General features: G+C 42.7%; 1 protein-coding gene across 2 annotated transcripts in view; it reads right to left on the minus strand.

Moving 5' to 3' along the window:
• Positions 1-15,310, minus strand: part of hbs1l (HBS1-like translational GTPase) — a 35,878-nt gene extending 20,568 nt beyond the window's left edge. The window contains exons 1-5 of one of the 2 annotated variants that reach the window (XM_008297007.1): positions 15,142-15,310; positions 14,519-14,587; positions 12,527-12,658; positions 12,169-12,411; positions 6,763-10,676 (exon numbers count right to left, since the gene is read on the minus strand). In XM_008297007.1, coding sequence (XP_008295229.1) covers positions 9,511-10,676; positions 12,169-12,411; positions 12,527-12,658; positions 14,519-14,587; positions 15,142-15,184 — 1,653 coding nt within the window. In that variant the 5' untranslated portion in view covers positions 15,185-15,310 and the 3' untranslated portion in view covers positions 6,763-9,510. Of the gene's footprint in view, positions 1-6,762; positions 10,677-12,168; positions 12,412-12,526; positions 12,659-14,518; positions 14,588-15,141 lie in introns of those variants that run through there. The other variant, XM_008297006.1, reaches the window with a different exon arrangement.
• Positions 15,311-19,066: the final 3,756 nt, after the last annotated feature.

The following is a 19,066-nucleotide window of genomic DNA, read 5'->3' on the forward strand; positions in this document are numbered from 1 at the left end:
ATAATCGACCATGACTCGGTTTTGAAAAGGCAACGTGGAACAAGCTGATTAATTAACATGTTGACAAACCTCAGAACAAACCACAAGATGAAACCTGAAGGCTTTTATCAGATCTGCGTTTTCACCTGAGGTCAAACAGACTTGCTGCACTCCTCTCTAACTACCGGACACGCTGCTCTTTCACAACACTAATACTTTTGCAAACAAGCGGATTTCTTTGGCAGCTGAGCCTCGGGGCAGCACGACAACAGTCTGAGCAGGATCTGCTCCCTCTGTTTGGACTGTCAGGTAAACAGTTGGCATCCTCCCTTCCAGGATTTCTCTGGTTATCGGGACCCTTGAAGAATGATTGAGTGATCTGCACACTGTGGCCCGAGGGCCCAACTGAGCTCAGGATGAGAGGCGTCGGCCCAGGATATGCAAATACAGCCCTCCCCTGTCCAAACAGACACACGAATGTGGAGGCAGAAGGAAAATAGCAAAAAAGAAAGTTTCTTGAACAGGATGAGCGCTGGTGAGTCAGCTATGGCGTTATACATCACCATCTCTGCTTGACAACACATCAGGACGCACTAAAACAATGACTTTAACACTTCATAAAGTCATCACAACAGCTAAAACGGAGACTACTTTCAGAGCTTCACAACCACTTGAGGCCGCTAAAGGCTACAAAAGACCAGAATCACCTTTGATCTAATTCAAAATGTGGTGGAAAAAAGGGGAAATACATGTAAGATTCAGTTTCATGTTTGCAACTCAAGATTGTAAAATGAAATTACAAAAGGAGTCCCTTCATGCTGCACGCAAACAGGACGGATAATTCAAAGAACAGGCTGGTGGTGAAGTGTGGAGGATGGACTCTCACAGTGTGGCGGCAGCAGGACGAACCGGCGAATAGATGAGTCACAGATTAAAACCCGGTGTGAGCAAATATTCCTGTTTAACCATCTGAGTGCAAAAAACCTGCAGATGAGTTGGAAAGTCACGCAATCTTTCTAAAACAAATCTCCCAAGAAAAAGTACCATTTATCAGCCAGAAACCAGAAAAACAGAACGATTTTAAACTTTCCTACGGCCCTTGAACGCACCATGAACAACGCCTAGTTCTAACCAGATAAAAGCTTAAAATCACAACATTTTATCTAATCACAATAATGAGTGAGTGGATGATTGAATGACTCGTTTTCATCAGATTCTGTAAAATAAAACAAAAGTGGTGCGTCTCTGTGCGACTGCGAAAACATCAGTGACTCAGACACAAAACGACAAACAGACGAGAACCAAAACAAGAACGACAAAACTACCACGAAGAACCAGAACTGTCCTCCAGACACACAAAGCTACTGATGGAAGAAGACAAAACGAGACATGGAACGAGACGAACTTTCAAAAAGGGAGTCGAAAAGACATAAAGTACGGTGGCTGACGGGGGCCAATGACGTACACGAACGAGCTGCAAATACATGAACGTAAACAGAAACGACACAAAGAGAAGAAAGCTGCACATCCACGCCACTAGGGGCAGCAGTGAGCTCTTCACAGATACGTAAGACGACCAAAACAAAACATAAAAGAGACGCACAATGACAGAAGAGATGAAAAATGGCAAAGACAAGATCACACGAAATGAGAAAAACAAGACGACATGAGAAAAGGAGTAAAAACTGTCCTAAAGAGACACAAAAAACGAACTACAAAACTACCACAGGGAGACGGGACTGAACAGAAGACGCATAAAACAAACGAAACGAGACAAAGCAACAGAAAGGAGAGAAAAAAAGTTGTGGAGGTTGTAAAAAAGTAAATATCTACAGAATGTGGACATGAAACTGTCACAAAATGACAAGAATGAGTCACTAAGCAACAGAAAGGAGACAAGATTGTGTCAAAGTCACATAAAGGACTAAAACTGAGAAACATAACGACACAAAACAAAGAAAATGGGACACAAAATGGAAAAAATAATACAACAAAACAAGAAGACAAAACAGTTCGAAAGACACGTGTAAGGACAAAAACAAGACACAAAACAAAGGAAGACAAAATATGACAAAGACGGCACAAAAAACTGACGGAAAACGACCACATGGAGACAAAACTGTCTTAAAATCACCAAAAGGAGACACACAAAAATAAAAACGACACACAAAACAACAGAAAGGAGACAAGATCGTCTCAAAGACGCATTTAAGGACTAAAATTGAGAAACAATAACACAAAAAATACGACATAAAATGGAAAAAATGATGCAAAAAGACACAAGAAAGAAGGCAAAACTGTTCAAAAAAAACACATAAGGACAGAAATAAGACACGAAACAACAGAAGGGAGATAAAAATATGACAAAAACGGCACAAAAAACTGACAGAAAACGACCACATGGAGACAAAACTGCCTTAAAACCACATACAAGGACTAAAATGAAGAAAAATAACGACACAAAACAAGAAAAACGGAACACAAAGTGGAAAAAATAATACAAAAAAAAAAAAAAAAAAACAAAAAACTGTAAAAAAAAACAACAAAAGGGAGACAAAATATGGCAAAGACGGCACAAAAAACTGACGGAAAACAACCACACGGAGACAAAATGGTCCAAAACTGTCTTAAAACCACAAAAATGAGACACAAAACAACTGAAAGGAAACTCTGAGAGTTTGAAGAAGCCGTAAACATGTAAACATTAGTGTTTGTGCCTTAAGGCCGGACCCGGCTGACTTATCGAGGAGGTGATGAATGAAAACGTGTGAGGAAGCGGCGGCCCACCTGACCCCTTTCAGGATGACTCACACACACTCAAACACAGAGAACACACACATCTCCCACCTACTCAGCAGACATTGACCTCAAAATCACACACCTAAAAACACACACATGGTCCGACGGCTTCTGCTCCAGCAGCTCAGATCGAGCTGAACTCGTGTAGATGCTGCTAAACGTTTGCTTCATGTCTCAGTGTTTGGTTTCTATCTATCCGTTACTCAACAGAATCTCATTCTGTATAAAAATCCCCACAAAGAACCAAGAGCTGTGGTGCTTTCTGATAAAAATCCCTCAAGCTGCTGCTCGTCTTCACACAGAACTATGGGATGAAACCTGAAGTGAGGGCGGACACCTACAGCTGCTTTCTGGATGAATCCATCGGTTGTTTGGTGTCTAAACTGGCGAACAGTGTGGATCACAGTTCGCTCAAATGGCTTGTTTGGTCCAAAGATACTCAAGTTTACAGAGGAAAGAAACCAGAACATATAGTTTAATGAAAGTAAAAATGAACTGTTTCAAAGACAGGAAGTGACTCAGACTGATTGATCGATCATCAAAACAGCTGCTGGTTAATTTAGTCGACCAAATGAAGTCTTTGTAAAGAGACTTTTTAGAGACATAATGATAAAAACAATGAAAACAACAGTTGGTTTTAGTTCCCCAGAGGGTCAGAATTCTAGATTTAACCATCTTTTCTCTTCAATTCATGTTAAACTAAATGTTCTCGATTGTCCTGATGAACCGATCAGCTGTTTGGTCTCCACAGTGTCAGAAACGTGGATCTAATGTCTTCAGTTTACTGTCACAGAGGAAAGAAACCAGAAAATACCTCACTGAAGAGACTGTTTTGATTTTTTAAAAAATCAACCCGAGTCCAAAAACCAACGGAAGCCAACAAAACCGAACCAAAAAACCGGAATTAATCAAAAAACCTCCCAAGCCGGCCCTAAAATGGAAACTTTTTGAAAGGAAGTTGGGTTGAAGAAAGGTCCTCAAAACGCCGAACCCAAAAAATAAGTTAAATGGTGAAGAAAAAAATCTAGAAGATGCTAAAAAGAGTTTCCTAAAAATGTCTTGTTTGGTCCAGAGATGTTCAGTTTACTGTCACAGAGAAAACAAAAGGTTCACACTGAAGAAGCTGCCACCACTTTTTTATTTCAACAATTAATCAAATCAAATCATGGCTGCAGCTCCAGTGAGAGGCTGGTGTGAGGTAATGATGATGCTGGTGATGATAGTGATGTGGGGAAATCCTGAATCTAAAGTTAGGTATTCTTTAATCTACTGGGGAGTTTTCACTTTTAAAAATAAAAGTGTGAATCAGATAATAGTGTGTGAACCTGCGAGAAAATCACCTAAAGACGACTCCGGACACTCAAAGACTCAGATTTACTCGACTGATGATTCGTTTTAGCAGCTTTAAAGGTTTGAATCAAACTTTAAGAAAAAGAAATGAGTTTCTGTGCAAATCAGTGCTGCAGGAGTTCATTGTTCACTTGTTTCAGGTTTAAATTCAGTGATTTCAGCTCCTTCAATGTGAATATTTTCTGGGTTTTTTTCTTCCTCTGTGTAAAAACTGAAGATCTATGGACTAAACGAGACATTTGAGGAAACTCTGATTCACAATTTAAACATTTTCTGACATTTCTTTTGTTTTTATTTCTCTAAAATGTCGCAGGACGGTGATAAAGTCCATCGTAGTGTCTGAAAACCAAAAGTGTTTAAAATCTTTTTTGTTGTTGTTTAACTGCCAGTCTTAAAACTTATTCATTAAATTCAAAAAATTCAGATTGTTAAGTGGGAACATTTCCTGGTTCCTTTCCTCCCCCTGTGACAGCAAACTGAAGATCTTTGGACCAAACAGACCAAATAGCTCATCGATAAAATAACAAAGTAAAACAACAACAGCATGCAGAAGATAGATGAACTAAATGTCACTGCCGTCCTCCAGACTTTCAGGACTTCACTGGCCCTCTACAGGCTCCATTAAAGCCACATGTCACCCCTGTTAGACGCCTGTAACTCCCCCTTGCCCTCTCTGGACCACTTGTCAGACATAAACATGGTGATTTCCAGCAGTGGCAACAACACTGTTTGTGCAACATGTAAATGCAGCCCTGCAGCCCTGCAGACACTTGGGATGATCTGATCTGTCGCAGCCTTTGACTGAGCTGTGAGAGTCGAGAGACATGATCAGATTTTCCTACGTAGGTGGTGTCAGAGAGACACAGCGACATGATCGGCTGACATTTGCTCCAAGACTGCAGCTTCCTGCTCCAGCCCACACACTGGCTCGCCTCGGCGCTAAAGGACAACAGAGCAGCTGCTGCTGCTGCTGCTGCTGCTGCTGCTGCTGCTGCTGCTGCTGCTGGACAAACCTGCTGCTTAATGAGCTCGTCTTCTGATTCCCACCGACCTAAAAATACTCCACAGCATCCCTGATTAGCCCCGGAGCCGTTGTCTGCAGGACGGCACACGCTGTACGGTGACAAACCAGTCCCGGTGTTTGACTTGTCATTACAGCCGCTACTTCGTTATTTCCCTGCGGCTCAGCAGCCTGTTTGACAGCCTGAAGGTCCACACTCAGCCTTCTGCACCTGAGTAAAGTTCACACACTTTGACCCAGAGAACATTTAACCCCATCAGTGAAGCAGCGTGTAGAAAGTTCAGCTGTAACCCTCTTCTCCTGACTGCGACGGAGGGCAGCTTCTCAGCAGATCTCAGTGTTTTAAAGGCCGTGTACTTGTTGCTGGTGATGTTATCTGCAAAGACTTTTTTAACCCTCTGAACCCCAGAACCCGCTGTCTGCTATGAAAGGCTCATTCTCGTTACAATAATCACCAACTTTACACCACGTACTTGCTAAAAACTGTAGAAACGTACACATTTTAACTTCCAGAAGGACCCTGAACGCATCACGTGCAGCTCCATCGAGAAAATGAACCGAATCTACGCTTGAAACTGTGATATTTCATCAAATCGCTTTGTTTTGATAAAAAACATGACAAAAATAACAGCAAAAAACAGAAAAATCTGCACTTTCCTGCACAAAGTTGTCGACATGAGCACAGACAGACATATATACATACGAATATGTGACATAAAACAACAGAAAGGAGACAAAACTTTCCCAAAAAAGACACAGACCAACAACGACGACAAGCAAAACTACAAAAAATAAGACATTAAAGAGACAAAACTGCCCCGAGAACATATTAAACGAGACGCGAGATGTCAAAAGCACAACACAAGACGACAGAGACGCGACAAAACCATCTGTAAACAGTTCGACATCTACAGTATATGGAGACGACACCTTTTCCAGCGGCGTTGATGTCCGTGGACACTCGGAAACATGGTGATTTTTACGTTTTTGTAAAACAAATAATCAAATATTTATCTATTGTCTGACGTCTGCGTGCATTAAAGTTGTTGTGTTTCCATGGAGACGCAGTGAGGAAAAATATAACAGAAGCACAAAAAAAAAAAACTGTTATGAGACAGTTAACCTGCATTCAAAGCAACACCAGTAACTGAAAATACATGAGTTACATAAATAATGCAACTGTTGCTGCAGATACACGATGAGATTGTCTTTACGAAGCGTTTCACTTGTTGCACCAGCCGCATTTCTGAATAACTGAGGAGGAAATTTAAACTTTTAGAAAAGAAAGTCTCTTGTTCGTTGACCAGTTTTGCAGTAAATAAATGAAAAGGTGTCGCTAAGGGCTGCACTAGCTGTAAGAAACAGCAGAATTTGGAAACAAGTCACTAAAAAATATAAATTGAGTACGAAAACACCCCGAGGAGTCTTTGTCATGAACCTTTTCTTCTGCAGCTCTTTAAAACGTGCCTTACAGAAACAGAAAGCTGATCATGGAGCTGCACAAACATGCAGATATTTTAATCTATAAATAGGAATAGAGCTGCTTTATTAGTTCAGCACCTAAATATGTGTTTCTGGAGGAGACGCCTGAACAGAGGCGCGTTCACAGCACATAACTTCAGTCTTCTTTATTTCAAAATTGACAAATGAACCTCTGGCAGCGTGCGAACACACACCCAGCGTAAATCAAATCCAGCAGTATTGCAAAGCTTCAGTACAGTTTTATTCATCGCGCATACATCGAGTTAAACTGTTCAGTCGGTTAAAAGCATCCATGTGTCTGTGTGTGTGTGTGTGTGTCTGAGAGTCTGTTTGCATGTGTGTGTTCTCGTTCCCTTCATGGGAAAATCTCCAGGTGTCCTCCAAACCAAAAAAGTCAACCTCACGCCGTGAAGCGGAGCACCAAACCAGCACGCTGGTTAACTGATCCATATTCCAATCGCTGCAGAACACCTGCGCCGCCGACCTCGATCCCCTCGGCTCAGAAAAGAGGCCACGTGAAAAAAAAAGAACAAGAGACTTTAAATTTCCCTGCTGTGATCACGTTACTGTGCGGTCGTAGAAAAATTAAAAAGCCGCCGGCTGTCGGAGCGTACAAAAATAAAAAAAGTAAGAAAAGAAGAAGCTGACGGCAGCGAAGAAGAAACAAAAGTCTTTAAAACTCCCTAAAATACTGTCGTGTAAAGATGCAGTCGTGTTCAAGCTGCCAGACTGAGTTGCTCAAATAGAGACGTGTCCGCTTGTCGGAGTAAAAAAAAGGAATTCGTAACACTGTACATGTGTTATTGCAGTGATCAGAGCGTCGTTCTGTTGGTCCGCAGAGGTTCTGGATATCCGGTTATTCCCTCTAAAACCACCAGCGTCCTGCTCACTCATCTCAGCTTTGTCGTAATCTGGATATTTTAGCTTGATATGTGAAAGAATTCGCAAGATTATCTTTCTGGAAATCGCCCGTCGACGCTCTTCCAGCAGGTTTTGAATCTTGAGTCTGTTTGAATATCTGAGGAACTGTTCTCTGTTATTCCTCATCATGACGCTGACTCAGAATTCTGGGTGAGTTGAAATATATTTTTAAAAAACTGAAGCGGTCAACACAAGTTCCATCTTTTAACTCAAAAAACTAATGAAGCAAAAGTCAGCTCGTGATGTTTTCTGAGCCACACGTAGCTGCAGGTCTCAACAACACAAAACTAAACATTAGAAAACTTTAATATGAACCACTTGGTCACAGAAATGAAGAGGAAGTTGTTTATGTTGAACTTTCAGATTAGACAAGCTGTTCTGGAGCTTCAAAATGTGAAAATCGTGTTTTTAACAATGTCTAGGTTTTACTTTCAGACCTGCTTTTATCTCTAATAGCTGCAGAGACGTCGTCGTTCAAACAGACTCAAATTTAAATGCACGAAAAAACCTGCTGAAAATGGATCAACAGGAAATCTTCATAGATTAGAGAACAGTACTTGATATATAAAGTCTTTAACAAGATCCGTATTTCATGCTGTAAAGGTGGCCGAGCAGGCGTTTGGTGATGTGAGAAGGAATGACCACGTAGTGTTTTTCTCCGGCAGAAGTGTTGGAGGCGCTTCATCCAGGACGGAGCGGTCCGACGGTTTAATGATTTAACCGCAGAACCCGTCACTTAACGAGCTACATGTGAGGATTTAACCTGACAATGCTGCTAGCGGTGCACAATCAGATTCAATATTCAGCATTTTTCCAAATTATCTGTATGTTTTTAACCGATTCCTGATAAAATATATGAATTCACTGACAGCTCCATCCGATTGGTTACCCGTTACGGCCAACAGCCAATCAGCAGCCAAGGATAATCGTCTCTTTAGATTAAAAAGTGAGCGTACATTTTCCAACAAAGTTTTGCATTAGAGTTTGTGTTTATCCAAATTTTGAGACTAAGATTTTTATTTTTTTATCAGTTTCGGCCGGTCGCCCTCTCCTGCTCGTCTCTTCTTTCCCCTGCAGGTCGCCGTGATGCCGTTTCCAGACGTCATTCGGTCTCCGGTGATTCAGTCGGCCTGCAGACGAACTCCGACGCCACCAGACTTCTCTATTCTGCTCTTGGCTGCAAACCGGAGCTCCACTCCGGCTCCAGCCTCAGCAGTGACCTACAGGCCTGGTTCAGACGGAGGTTTAACACGTGCTGGTGCTGGTGGAGGTTTCTGGAGACGGTGGAGATCTAGTTCTCGTGCAGGACGAGAGATTCACCGGAGAGGCAGCCGAACGACACTGAGTCACGACAACAGCAGCAGAGACACGAGTCACCACTTTGGGTCAGAACTTTCACCATAAAAACCAGAACGAACCCAGGATGGAGAGAGCTGAGTCTAAGTGACAGGTTCTGCATCCTCGATCCCAGGTGTTTAATCAAGTCTGAGGATTTAAATTCTACCCCAAAGCATCATCACACGATCTTTGGGCCGGATCGCTCAGCTTCATCACCCTAAAGAAGCGCCTCCACTGTTTCTGAGAACCACATAATGTACGATAGACGCGATTGGTTAAATGAAAAAAGAAGTGAACTGAAATGTCTCAACATCCAGGAGCTGCAGTCTTTTCATAAATTCAAAATGCACCAAAACAATCTGTTAAAAATGGAGCTCTGTGGTGCTGCAGAGACGTCCAGTCCTAAAAACCCTCCAGACATAAACCCAGAGTGTTCAGACTGCAGCAGAAATCACATCATTGTATTTATGTCTCAGTCGAAAAAGAAAACGCAAAAAAAAATGTGCACTAAAATCACAGCAATGTCTGCTGCATGTTGTTCTGAAAACAGGAGCTGCAGACGCCGTTTCAAAAAGATGCTGCCGCTCAGAGGAATCCAGGAATCAGAACCGTCCCTCCATCTACCTCGTGAAAGCTTTCCGCTGTTTGGCTCGAACGATGTCGTCTGGCGACGGCGTGTCGAAGAGAAAAGGTACGATTGGCGAAAGCGAGTCGAGCTGCTCCTCGGTTCCGTCTGGAGACTCGCAGACGAAGTCCCGGTAACCCGTCCTCCGAACTTTCCCCCTTCCCTTCATCCTCTTCAGTCGCCTGCGGCTTTGAATCGACAAACAAATCGCAAATACCGAAGGCTGAGCGAAAACAGAAGAATCCAGCCGGACGGGTGTCAGAGAGGAGGGCGAGGGGAGGTCGGCGTCCGGCTGACAGGCCATGAGCGTGCTCAGGTCGATGCCGTGACCCAGTTTGGAGGCTCTGTGGTTTGGTTTGCGGCCGGGCCCGGCTCCGCCCTCGGCGGGGCGCCCTGCCAGCGCGTCCGCCCTCCTCTCTGGTTTTGCTGGTGAGAGCAGCGAGCTGAGGCAGAGCTGCGACCCAGATGAGGTGGCTGAGGTTTCACTTTTCTGCTCAGATGTCAAACTAGACAAAGAGAGCAGCTCGGAGAGGCCAGGTGGCTGTTTGGGTGCAGGGGGTTGGTGCTGCAGGGCGAGCCGAGTCCCGCCCGGGCCCGGGGACGCCTGGTTCCGCCTGTTCTGGTGCTGAGAGGCCAGTTCAGACAGCGACAGACTCGGGACCGGCGACACGCTGCTGCTCAGGCTGAGCTGGGAGCCACCGCGGGTCGAGTGCTCCTGGATTAAATCGGCCAGCGACGGGCTTCCCTTTGGGTCGGCTGAGGGCTGAGAGTTCTGCCGGACAGAACCGAGACCGAACCCGGGGGGAGGGGTCACAGCGGGGACGTTGGGGCCGTTTAGCGACAGATTACAGAGCGAAACGGAAAGCTTGGAGGGAGCCGGGGTCTGAGACATGGTGAGAGACGCCAGCGTTCCCAGCGACAGGTTACACATCAGCGCCGGAGGAGAACCGGCGGCTCCTCCGCTCTTCTGTTCATGCTCAGACATCAGCTGGGCCAGACTGGTGCCGGCGCCGATAACCGGACTCACACTTTTAGGATTAAAGTTTAGACTTTTACCGCTAACTGAATTATGCGGAGATAAAAGGTCGCGTAAGTTTGGTTGTGTTTCAGTCTGAGCTTTCTGTGCTGTGACGCCTGTGAGAGAAGCAGACAAGAAGGCTCCTTACCTTACGAAAGCCAAGCGAGGATGTCGAGGAGGAAGGACGGGACGAGCAGGAACCAGACGAATCACGCCGTGAACAGAAGAGCAGAGAGAAGGCACTCTGTTAAAACACTTGACTTTAAAGCGTCACCACAAAGCTGCCGACATTACTGGAGTTAGCTTTAGTGTCTTCTGAAGAAATGAGCTGCAGGTGTTCCTGGTTTTACTTTCAGAAGGAGAAACATGAGCAGCCTTCCAGGATTAATCCAGAACTACTGCATCAGAGCAACTAAACAGCTGGATGCAACTAAGTTCCCTTCAATTAAAGAAAAAGGACAAGATGGACGAAGGGAAGAACAAAGTCTCAATCAATTCAGATCTGACCATCAGCAGCCACGTCAGAGCGATAAGGGAGTCTGTTTTACATTTAAACGGTCTCCTCTGGTGTCCCCAAAAAGACCTTTAAAAGAACTCAGCATCCAGGTCGGCTGGTTCATCTCATCTGTGTGACTTTTACAAGGAGAAAACATCGACAGTCCTCCAGGATCAACCCAGAACTTTCTAACTTATTCTACATTTACTGAACTCGACGCCAAACAAGTCGTCTGTGTTGTTTCTGGAGTTTAAACTTCACAACCATCAGTTTGTGTTTCAGCTCAACAACCAACACCTGGATCATCCAGCAGCTACCAGTTCTGGTTCTGGACCAGCAGCTGATTTATTCTCATGAATCCTCTGAATGTGCAGCTGCTCTGCTCTTAGTCAGTTTTTGGTTTTTTTCTTTAATTTATGCTGCAAATTCTGGCTTTTTCTGCTGGTTTACGATTCTTTTGGGGCTAATTAGTCTAGCAGGAGAACTGTGGAACACTTCAGGAAAACTTTATGTTCTTGCGACCAATCGATCGGGTTTCTCTGGTTCTACTCCATCACTATTTACAGCGACGTCAATTTGAGTTTAAATACGACAAAACTTCATTAATACCAAAGGAAATTCTTGTGTCAAATACTGCTTGGAAAATACTAAAAGCCATAAGAAAAAAAGCGTAAGAAAAGCAGTAAGATACGAGTCCGATGCAAAGCCAAGATAAAATAAAAAGCTGGAACAGAAGAGCATAAATATACTGAGGTATCACACATGATATTAAGTCCTTAAATTGGACTTTTTTGCTAATTTAAACTTCACTTAGTACACCATAACAATGCAAAAATATATATATTTATGAGTATTTCAAATAAACAGCAAATGAAATCTCTCTTTTATAAAAGTGTTCAGCCTTTAATTCCATATTTTCTCCCACAGAGTAGCTATGATTTCAGATTTTCTTAGCAAGACCTCAAAAAAAACTGTAGCCGACAAACTGAAATGCTCTTAATTAAAAACCTGGTAATTAATGAGTGACTTTCCTTTTCTATGTGTGTCTGCAAGACACGTAACTGTCTAGTTGTGATTTTAATTAACAGCTTAACGTCTCCAGGACTCGTTAAAACCCCGACCGTGTTCCTGCGGCGTACCTTTCTCAGCCGCCACCTCCGGCTTGGTTCTCTGTGGAAGCGGCGCTTTCTCCTTCGCCGCTGGCGTTTTCTCCTCAGTCGCGGTTTTGGTCACCGGAGCCGTTTTGGCGTCTTCGGACAGAACCGCGTCCAGGGCCCTCTGCGGGTCGAAGCCACATCTGATGGCCGCCTGGGTCAGAACCGAGTCGGGCACCGCGTCTCCCAGCACGGCCCGCATGTGGTCCAGACAGGAGTACAGCTTGGCTAAAGGGGCGACACACAGAGACGCCGTTTTTAAGACAAAGACGAATACATCAGGAAGAAATTCAACAGGATCTGCACGTCTTCAAACACGAGAATCACAGGTGAACATCAGCACCTTGATCGAGAGGGTCCAGGTCGTGGTTGACGGTGGGAGACATCGGAACGTCCTCCTCCTCATATTCTTCCTCCTCTAACGGTTCCCCCTTCGGCGCTTGTCTGTCCTGACGCGAGTAGATGAACTGATTTGCTGCAACAAAAAAAAACAAGCTCATTTAAGGTCAAAACTATGAGATGTGATTAAAAATAGAAAACACTTGTTGGTTCTTTGTTCACATTAAGATTTAGCTTTTAAATCAGATTATTTATCTGATTATGAACATCCCTCATCAGTGTTGTCCAGAGTAGAACCAACACACAGCAAAGTCATCTTTTTTAGCTTGTTTATGTGGTTTTTATGTCGTTTCCTGTAATGTACTGGTACCAGATCTCTCCATGACTTTTATTATGGACTTTTGTATTGAATTATCGTTGGCATTTTATTATCTTTTTATTCTAATTATAGTATTTAATTTTTCATTTGTTGCATGAACTGTGCATGCAAATAAAGGTGCAATTTGTTATCATATTTATGTATAATGCACATTTGATCACACTAAATCCTTACTATAGGTTATTAAATATATATATTTTTAACAATCTTTATTATTAACAAATTTCAAGCAGCTCCCGTTTTCTTTCAGTGGATGAAATAAAGAGGTACCAGATATTATCCCTGCTGGACTCTTTGTTGATCAGCCAGCGATTTTCTGAGGAGTTGTGATATCAGTGTGGAGGATACAGTGAGCCCAGAGGCTGTAGAGGGCAACGAGATTTTAAAGTTTACCCTCAAGGCGTGCTATGAATGAACGGTGCTGATAAAAGCCAACACCCACTGGACCTGAAACAGAACCATCAGGTCGATTCATCAGGTCGAGCAGATTAAACACCCAGGATGCATTCTCTGCTGCTGGAAATCTAAACCATAACAAAAGACGCAGCTTGATGATGTCACGACGCAGACTGATGATGTCATGTTGTTGTGATAATCTATGAAAGTTTTATTATACTTCATGGTAACTAAACATACACAGCTTACATTAAATAAATGTCAAGTCGATCGCTCATGCAGCTAACGTTAGCGCCGCTATCTGTGGTCAGTCATCACACGAAATAAATCAGAATCCATCGCAGGTAATCAATACAATTAAAAAAAGATAGAGGCTAGCTACTTAGCTTGCTTCCTTCTCAGGTGTAGAGCTGCACAATATATCGATATATTATTTCAGCACCAACATTGTGACGTGAACACTAACAAACTCAAACACTTGTTCCGCTGCTTGATACACCAATAAAACTGGCACAATTCACATTTTCCATGAAGAGACGTCTGTCTGAACATTACTTAGCCTGACGTAAGGCCTTTTGGACACGCCAACTGTTTTTCCTTTACCTAAAAGAGTTTGTTTACAAGCAGGCTTCACAGCAAAACAAGAGGAACAGGAAAGAAACAACGACAAGGACGACGAGCCTAATTCAGCAAGACAGCTCTGTACGTCATCCAGAGAAAAAACTACTTCAGATGTCTGCATGAGAAAGCTTCCAAACTGCATCTTTCAGTTTTGTTTTTTATATTATTTTCTGTTTTCCACGTGGATGCGCGTCCCTACAAAATCCCTCCAATCATTCTAAAAGGATTCAGTCTTTCCAAATGGAGGTATTCAAATCATCTGCTAAAAATTCCTGTATTTTTTCATATCACAACAAAGATCACGGATAAACAAAGCATTCCGGCGTCAGATTTTTCCAATATCGTGCAGCTCTTGATGCATCGCCTGGTGTTTTCCCGTTTCCTCGGCTACAGCGGGTAAATGTGGCGTCACTGATGGAAAAACACCATGAAATCACACTGAATAAAGTCATCAGTTTGGTGGATAGCTGGAAACACTTGGGACAACACCAGTACACAAGTCACCGTGGAAATGTTAGCTTTAATGCTGCCATTCACTCATAAACATGGATTTGTGTATCTTTGAATCAGTCCAACCATAAATCCTTCCTGATTACCAACCTGTTGCTGGTGATATGCAGCAGTAGTCGTCCTCCACAGACTGTCCGTACATGTCGTCATCGTCGAAGTCTGGAATAAATGACAAACCAAGGTTCACAGGTGTTGCTTTGCTCCACACAAACACACTCATGTAGGAAACAGGCAGCTCCTGTGTGACAGCTGCCACTCTGCCCTGTCAGCAACTTCACAAACACAGCAAACTGGACATTAGCTGCGAGGTTAATCTCTATATTTATATGTGATTTACCGAGAGTGAGCAAGTCAGTGAGCTCAGGAGAAGGCAGTGTAGCCTGATGTCGCCTGCCCTACAATATATTAGGAGACTGCAACAGTGGATAGTTAGCATGCTAGCTAGGTAGCTGTCATCATCTAAAGTAAACATTAGCTACACTGTTAGTTACCGACACGTCACGTCCAGGTTTAGCATTACAGCATTAGCCTGACAGCTGCGGTAAACACGTTGTTTATCCTGTGCTCGGTTCCAAGTGACACGACAGCAGCTAAACCAGCTAGCGTTAGCCGCTAACGCAACAACAGTGAGTTGTCAGCTTAGCGGCTAACTAGTGACCGGCTAATGAGGCCTTGTCGTAAATCGACAATAACAACGACTTAAAGTTGGCTACCTTCGTCGTAGTTGTAACCACGAACATTTCTGTGGCGAGACATGTTGCTTAAGTGTCCTCGGTTGACCCCGGGGGTCAGTGTGTTTGGGCTCCCAGGCTGCTGCTGCTGCTGCTGCTGCTGCTGCTGCGGCTACATGTGTCTCACCGCCCGGCTGCCATCGCTGCTGCTGCCGCTGCTGCTGGTGAAGTTAGCATCCCGCTGGGCGACGTTAGCCTCCGGCAGGAGGATAGCATTCCGATACATACACAGACACTAAAATAGGATTTTTAAAAAAAAATAAGAGCCACTCATTTACTATATTCATGTGTTTTATCAACTTTCAATGATCAAATTATTAAAAAGAAAAATATAAAAACTTTTTTCTTCGTGACGTAATTTCCGGGGACAGTTTAAATCAGTGTAGCCTGGAATCAGATCAATACATGTATGATCAATACGCTCAAAACGTTTTAAAAATGTTTATATAAATTTAAAAAAAATAGATCTAAAATGTTTTCAAAACTTACAAGTATAAAAATATTGTTAAACAATCGAATATATATATATATATAACATATAGATAAAATCTCAACAGAATATTTTTAGAAAATAAAATAAAATAAAATTTACCAGATTAGACACTAGTTGGAATCCACTGGTTTAATCTGTGTCCATTTTAAGTTTCCACAGGATCCTTGCACACTGTCTACCTTGCAAAAATGTAATTATTAGCAATGTTTCAAATGCAAATTGTCCATTTTCTGATTAAAACAAAAAACAAACAAACAAAACAACATCACTAATAAATGTGTTTTTGCAAGTTAGACAGTGTTGCTGGAAACTTTTGGACTCTCTCGTCCCTCTCTTTATGTACCTGCCACATGAAACGTGTTTTTGTCTTAGATTTGCATCTTAAACATCAGAAAGTACAATATTTTTATTCCGCGATGTGGCTGAGCGGAAGGAGAAAGTACCACAACATGGAAAATCTAAAGGAAGTCGAGTACCTTGATTTGTACTTAGGTGTAGTTCTTTAGTAAACAGGTACTTTCCACTGCTGGTTTCATCAGTACAGAGCAGAACAGTGGTATGGTGAGAAAACACTTGAATGTGTCATTTTGATTTGTTTTTGGAAACCGTCATGATGAAGATGCCTGATGATGATGATGATGATGATGATATGACTTTAATGCTGTTTTATTTGAGTGAGCAAACACGTCTACACTCTGTATTAATGACTGTGTGTCACTGATGTGAAAGAAAAGCTCAAAATAGAGGACAAAAGAGCTTTAATTTCTCTGCTCTTCCTGCAGAAAGTAATATCAGTTTAGGGTTCTGTGCAGAGAAAGAACACCGGAGACTCTGCTTTCATGAACTATAGTGTTCAGTCTGTAAAGGTTATGCCCTATGGTTAGAGACCAGCCCATGTAGGCCACACTGAGCACTCACACACCCCATGGTGACATCACTTTTTCCTACTATCTGCGCACCGCAAGAAACCTGCAGCCTGTCGACCACAAAGAGGAAGGAGCTGAGAGGCTTGTTTATCTGAGAGCTGGTCGGCAGCGTGAACTTTACAGTCACAAACACGAGTTCATGTGTTTTTGATGCTGCGCCGACTTGATCTCATCCACAAATGAAAGACGAGATGAAGCAAATGTCAAACAATGATCTGATACTGCAGCGATGCAGGTGGAGCGAAATACGAGGTTCAGCGTGTCTCCCCAAACTAAAAATAAAGTCGTCGCCTGATTAATAACACAGCAAAGAGGAAAAGACGAAGCTCTTATCTACAAATCTGTTCTAAATTTCTCTGCTGTCTGATTTCTGCTCAGCTCATTGAAACATTTCTTGAAATTCGTGAGAATTTCAGAGGAAAAAAAATCAGTTTGTTGGAGCTGTTAGCAACTTATACACATCTGAAATATGAGCCAGTGTTCTTTGGAAGAGGACTGGAGGGAAATATCAAACAAAAATACTTTTAAATCTGCATTTATATAAAATATGCCCAAAAAATATATTTAAAATACACCAAAAAATGTAACATAATGTGAAAAAAATGCTAAAAACTTTAAATCAGCAAATTAAAAATGTTCAAAAAATGTCAAACAAATTCACATATATAAAAAACAGTATATTATAGTATATCAAACATTTAAAAATATCAACATATGATTAAAAAATATAAAAGAATTTACAGAAAATGTCTAAAAAAAATCATCTTTCTACCACAACAAGCCTGAAGTCTGTCGACCACAAGAGGAAAAAAACTGAGATGTGTGTGTTTATCTGCACTGTAAAATAAATTAAAAGTTATTTAATTTTAAAAAAAAGCAAAAAACTGTTCAAATCTGGCCGCAACAGTGCCAGATTTAAATTTAAACAAAAATAATAAGTTTTAAAAAAATGGGGAAATGATGGAAAATACCTGTAAGACAGTTCTATTTGTTATAGATTTAAATACAGTAAAAATATTGTCAGTTTATAGTCAAACACTGCAAAAGAACACATTTGCATAAATACAGATTTTTGACGTGGACATTATGAACAGTTTTGGCCTTTTTTTTTTTTTTTGCATTAACATGTCAATTGATGGGCTGCAGGGTGGTTCAGTGGTTAGCACCGTCGCCTCACAGCTAGAAGGTCGCCGGTTCACGTCCCGATGAGGATCTTTCTGTGTGGAGTCTCCACGTTCTCCCCGTGCAGCGTGGGTTCTCTCCGGGTTCTCCGGCTTCCTCCCACAGTCCAGAAACATGCTGAGGTTGAGGATGGATGTCAATTGATTCAAGGATTCAAGGCCTTTTATTGGTCACAAACACAGTTATACAAGGTGCACCTGTTCCACACTGAAACAGTAGTAATAAGATGAATAGAAATAAAAATATATATATGAATGTATATATGTATAGAGAGAGATGGAAATAGCAGAAATAAATAAATCAAATTGTCAAACATATAAAACAAGGAAACAAAGTAGGAAATGTCTGTTAAACGACGCTCGCTTGTGCCACAAAATTAAAGTTAAACGTGATTAAAAATCCTGTTTTCTGACGTGATCTCGTCTCCAGGTGAACGAGAAGAAAATGTCAGACGGCAACGTGATGCTGCCGTGATGCGGGTGGAGTGAAATGAAATATGAGGTTTTCTGTGTCTCCCCAAACTAAAAATAGAGCAGCGCACAGAAAGATTCCCTCTGAGGTCATCGCAGAGACCTTTTCACAATGAATGTCTCGTGTTGCAGCTGCAGCTCTAATCGGCAGCAGTTAGTGAGAACAGGAGCTTCATTCACTGTTTATCCTGCTCGGGTGTGTGCGTCTGCAGGTCGGTGTGTCTCGGTGGGCGGAGGTTTCCCCTCGAATATTCCACTTCCTGTGTTTTGAAGTTGCACATCTACATGTCAAAATAAACAACGTGGAGCGGAGCGGGTTTACGGGGTCACGCAGGTGACATGGAGGGGGGAACCTTCACCTGAAGCTTTCTGGGGCGCCGCCAGACCCGACGCAGCTGATGTCGGATGAAACACGGCGTCGGGAACAAAGTCGGCCTGAAACAGTTTGTAGCTTGAAGCAGAGCAGCTCCTCTGCAGCAGTCTGACACCAAGCACATGCTCATGACTCCGAGAGCCGACTTGTATCTGTGCTGCTCGAGGCTGAGGTGTGATTTTTCACACCTTCTCGCAGCATCTGAACTCGTTTCCTCTGAACCAACACGACTTGGTCAAATCTGTGTCGTGGCCGCAGCACCTCGATGAACGAGCATCAGAGAGAAGCACTGCAGCTCATTAGAGGGATTAAACAGATGGATGGACAGATTGGTGAAGAATGAGGGGCTCAGCGGACGCCTGCTTTGTGCAAATGGTCGTATTTGCCATTGTTGGAGCTCCTCACGTGTTCCTCTGAACATCGCGGCCGTAAACAAGCGGGCGACAGCTGTACCTGTGGAATC

The sequence above is a fragment of the Stegastes partitus genome, unplaced genomic scaffold (genome assembly GCF_000690725.1).
Source record: "Stegastes partitus isolate 25-593 unplaced genomic scaffold, Stegastes_partitus-1.0.2 Scaffold1176, whole genome shotgun sequence".
In the NCBI taxonomy this organism is placed as follows: Eukaryota; Metazoa; Chordata; class Actinopteri; family Pomacentridae; genus Stegastes; species Stegastes partitus.